The 3,730-nt window shown below is 41.4% G+C and overlaps 1 protein-coding gene across 1 annotated transcript; it reads right to left on the bottom strand.

Annotated features, from left to right (window-relative positions):
* Window positions 1-1,175: 1,175 nt before the first annotated feature.
* LOC147245338 (ras-related protein Rap-2a-like) lies at window positions 1,176-3,184 on the bottom strand. Its single transcript, XM_086184740.1, has one exon. The coding sequence runs from the start codon at window positions 2,962-2,964 to the stop codon at window positions 2,338-2,340; it is 627 nt and encodes a 208-aa protein (XP_086040866.1). The 5' UTR covers window positions 2,965-3,184; the 3' UTR covers window positions 1,176-2,337.
* Between the last annotated feature and the right edge of the window lie 546 nt (window positions 3,185-3,730).

Below are 3,730 nucleotides of genomic sequence, written 5' to 3'. Positions count from 1 at the left end.
AGTACACTGACCTAATTTCTTGGAGAGTGATGAAAAAAAAAAATAATATTGCAACTTTCTCAACAAGTAGGTTCAAAGTAAGATAAGAATGTGCGAATATGAAATGAAAGCAGCTGGATATTGTACGCACGCATGGATTTGTTCAGGCATCCCTCCTCCCGCGTTCCTATCAAACTCAGCAATATGCTGACGCGGCAACAGTCGCAGATCCTGTTCTTGTTCAAAACTTCTCAGGTATCTGTGGAGCACTGAGGAGCGTTGACCAAGTCTAGGAGCAGAGACCAAAGAAAACAACCACACCCTACACGAGGCAGCTGAAAATGTCCAAAATATAGATAGAGCACATTCGCTCACTGAGTTTAAATGTGATCTGAAGAGGAAGCAGGTGATGGTCGCAGGTCACTTCCCTGTCTGACATTTGAGGGAAACAATACACCTTCTCCAAACATCTTTGGAAAGAGGAAGCGCTGCTTTTTCTTATGCACGCTGGCTGAGTTCTGTCTGGTTTTTATCTGAGATTTATGGGCAGAGACCCGGTGCTTCTCACTGGGTATTCTGTTTCACAGCAGGTCAGGGAAGAAGATAGTATTACACAGTTTTAGTACATTTCTTTTGTACCTGAGGTATTTTAATTGTTGTACTGGAGGAGCAAATACGTCACAGCATTGTTTTGCTGTGCGTGGGTGTGTTTCATTTGCAGATTGACGGACAAGATTGAGTTTCCTCAGGAAGTTTTGAGATTTTTTTTTTTTTTTTTGGTCCCCTGTTTGAACTGAAATCCTGCTTCACCTGTTTGACTCTCACAAAACACACCAGAGCGTTTCAGGAGTGCCACGTCTGACCGCACTCGTTTCCTACAGTAGATTTTATTTCTTGATAAATCTATCTGACCTTCTGGTTCTCCATTTAACAGTCTTTATTCCTGCTGCCACTAGAGGGCAGTAGGAGGCAGAACAGACCCAGCGTGTCCATGACGGTCTTCATCAATGCAAACAATCAAAACAGTCAATATCTTAAGAATACAAAATGAAATCACCATTAATCACCTTAAATATTTTGTAGTTTTAAAAATGTATTTACTCATGGTGCCATGAAATAAGAATGGTTCTGAAAATGTGAAGGCTGGATTCTGATTTATTAACACGAACAAATATTTCACTCTTCTGTTTCTCAACTTTTCTTTAATTGTGGTTTTCAGATTCAAACATACAGTCGAACGTGAACAGAACATTTTTAGCACATATATTTTATATATATATATATATACATATGCATACACACACACACATATATATATTACAAAACATTAAAAAGAGAAAGACAAAAAAAATCCATCCAGGTTTCAGAAAGTATATTTACATTAGTATGCAATACTTTTGAATTATTGCATGTTTAATCAAGATAGATGCAAAGTTATAAGAAATTAAAAGGAAATAACAGTCAGAAAAAAAGACAAATTATTAAGAAAATAAAAGGAACAAATATTCTCGTTCAACAAATGAATGCTACTGAAGATTTTCAAAGATACACAACACCTCATTCACTTTTTTTGAGGGTATAATCATACATGTGTTACGATTATAGTGTGTTTTTTGGGGGGAGGGGAGAGGTGAAACAAGATATTTAGATATGCTTTTTTTTGGTCAGTATCTTTTTTTTTAAATTTCATGACATAATACATAAAAAGAAGCCCACATTTGTGTCTGTGCTGGAACAAAAATTGCATCAGTGGCGTAAAAACAAAATTATACCCGTGTTCATACTGACACAAACTGGCAACCAAGAGGACAAAATCCTATCATGGTTTTTTATTTTTTTTATTCATTATTCATCAACGGCATGTACTGTACAGTCGTTAGTCACATGTTAACAGAGTGCATGAAGAGTTTATGCAAAGCAGCAGTTCAAAAGTTGCCGAACGTATTTGATATATTCAGTTACATCCTGGTTCCTTCAGTTATTCAATTGATTTGTAAAGCGCACGTTGAATTTTGCAGAAAGAATGCGACTTAACAGATAATCTGCACTTGTGAAACACAATAGCCAAAGTCACATTTACCACAGGTTTGAGCGCAATCGTCCATAATTAAGGTACACAATGCTGCCCCCTCCTTCTTGATGTCGCTCTGTGTTCACACTCAGCAGCGTCTTTGCGCCTTCTCGGGTCAACAAAGTTGTTTAACCGCATTCTCAAAGTGCGATCGGATTTTGTGTTCAATGTTGCAACAACTGGGTGACGTCAGAGCTGTCCTGAAGCTACTAAGATGCAGTTCTGGACTCGTGTTTCTCGGTCCCATCAACTGAGCTCCTCCAGTCTCTTCCGACAGCGCTGAGTCTTTATGAGATGAGGCAGCTGTTGGCCTTGTTCATAGGAGGTCTTTGGCTCCTCTGCTTGGGAAACGTTTCCCGTCTGCGGAACAGAGCCGGGCTGAGCTGGATGGGCAGGTTGGCTTGCTGGAGCAACTGCCGGAATGCCTCCAGGACATTAATGTTGTCTTTGGCCGAGGACTCCAGGAAGCTGTTGTTCCAGTCCAGTTCCACAGTGGACAACACGTCCTCGCTGGACACCTGACGCTCACTGTGACAGTCGATCTTGTTGCCTATCACTACAATAGGGGTGTACTTGTCTTCCTTCACCTCCAGGATCTCATCTCGTAGGCTCTTGACCGCCTCCAGAGACTCGGGGTCATTCACTGCGTAGACCAGGGCGAAGGCATCGCTGTTCTGGATGGAGAGCTTTCGCATAGCTGGGAAGGAGTAGCTGCCACTGGTGTCCATAATGTTGATGGTGACTTTGACCCCTCCGACCTCATACTCCTTCCTGTGGAGCTCTTCTACTGTACGCCGATGCTTTGGCTCAAACGTGTCCTTCAGGAAGCGCTGGATCAGGGCTGTCTTACCGACTCCAGCTGCTCCTAAAAACACCAGGCGCACCTCAGTCTTCCTCTTTTCTTCTGAAGACATCTTGAGTTTCTCTCTTTCCTCCTCTCCTTTCTTCAGGGATCCTCTGAGGAACTGGTTTGTGATGGAGCTGTGACTCGAACACAGAGATAACGCTGGCAGACGCTTGAGAGCGAACCTACTAGACAACCTGCCCTTTGTATTTATCTTCACACAAGCCCTGCCCACTTCCTCTCCCAACCAATCGGAGAGGCTGAGTAGCTCCTTCTCCTTCAACTTAAACCAGCCAATCAGAGACAGCGGAGGAGATGCAAACAAAAGAATGCAGAAAAGATTTCTAGAGGGTGGATGTGGTTTGTTGCTTGGTGACTTTAAAACTCACTCACAGCATTCGGCTGCTGGTAATTGCAGTTGATTAAAACACACGCCTGACTTGAAATATTAACCAAAGCTCTTCAATAATACATTTAATCATCTTCATAAAAGTAGTGTTTCCTTATCCTGGCTCGACTTGGACTTTTGACTTTGAATCTACAAGCAGGAACACAAAATGGGATTTATTATGAAGTTCTACCAATAATCGATATGGAATTACGTTGAAAATCATTTACAGTTTTATTCAAATTGTATTATTCAGGACAAAAAAGACGAGCATTTGGTGGCGAGACGTCAAGATGCAGATTATTGTTTCAGTGTGAATGCTGCTGTGTTAACACGTGATAGTACGCAGACCCGGCAAAATCGCTAATTATTGATGAAAGTATTGAGGATTTGGGTTTTTTTTTCCGCTCCACATTTACTTTTTGCCCCGAGTGAGGGGTTTAATTTG

The sequence above is a fragment of the Aulostomus chinensis genome, chromosome 18 (genome assembly GCF_037954235.1).
Source record: "Aulostomus chinensis isolate RoL2024-O1b breed Wild chromosome 18, RoL_Achi_v1.0, whole genome shotgun sequence".
Lineage (NCBI taxonomy): Eukaryota > Metazoa > Chordata > Actinopteri > Syngnathiformes > Aulostomidae > Aulostomus > Aulostomus chinensis.
The sequence above is the reverse complement of the archived record's forward strand: the minus strand, read 5'-3'. Positions and strand labels throughout refer to the sequence as shown.

Excerpts from the sequence above, each read along its gene's own strand:
- LOC147245338 (XM_086184740.1), bottom strand. The coding sequence starts at position 2,964 with ATGTCTTCAGAAGAAAAGAGGAAGACTGAGGTGCGCCTGGTGTTTTTA.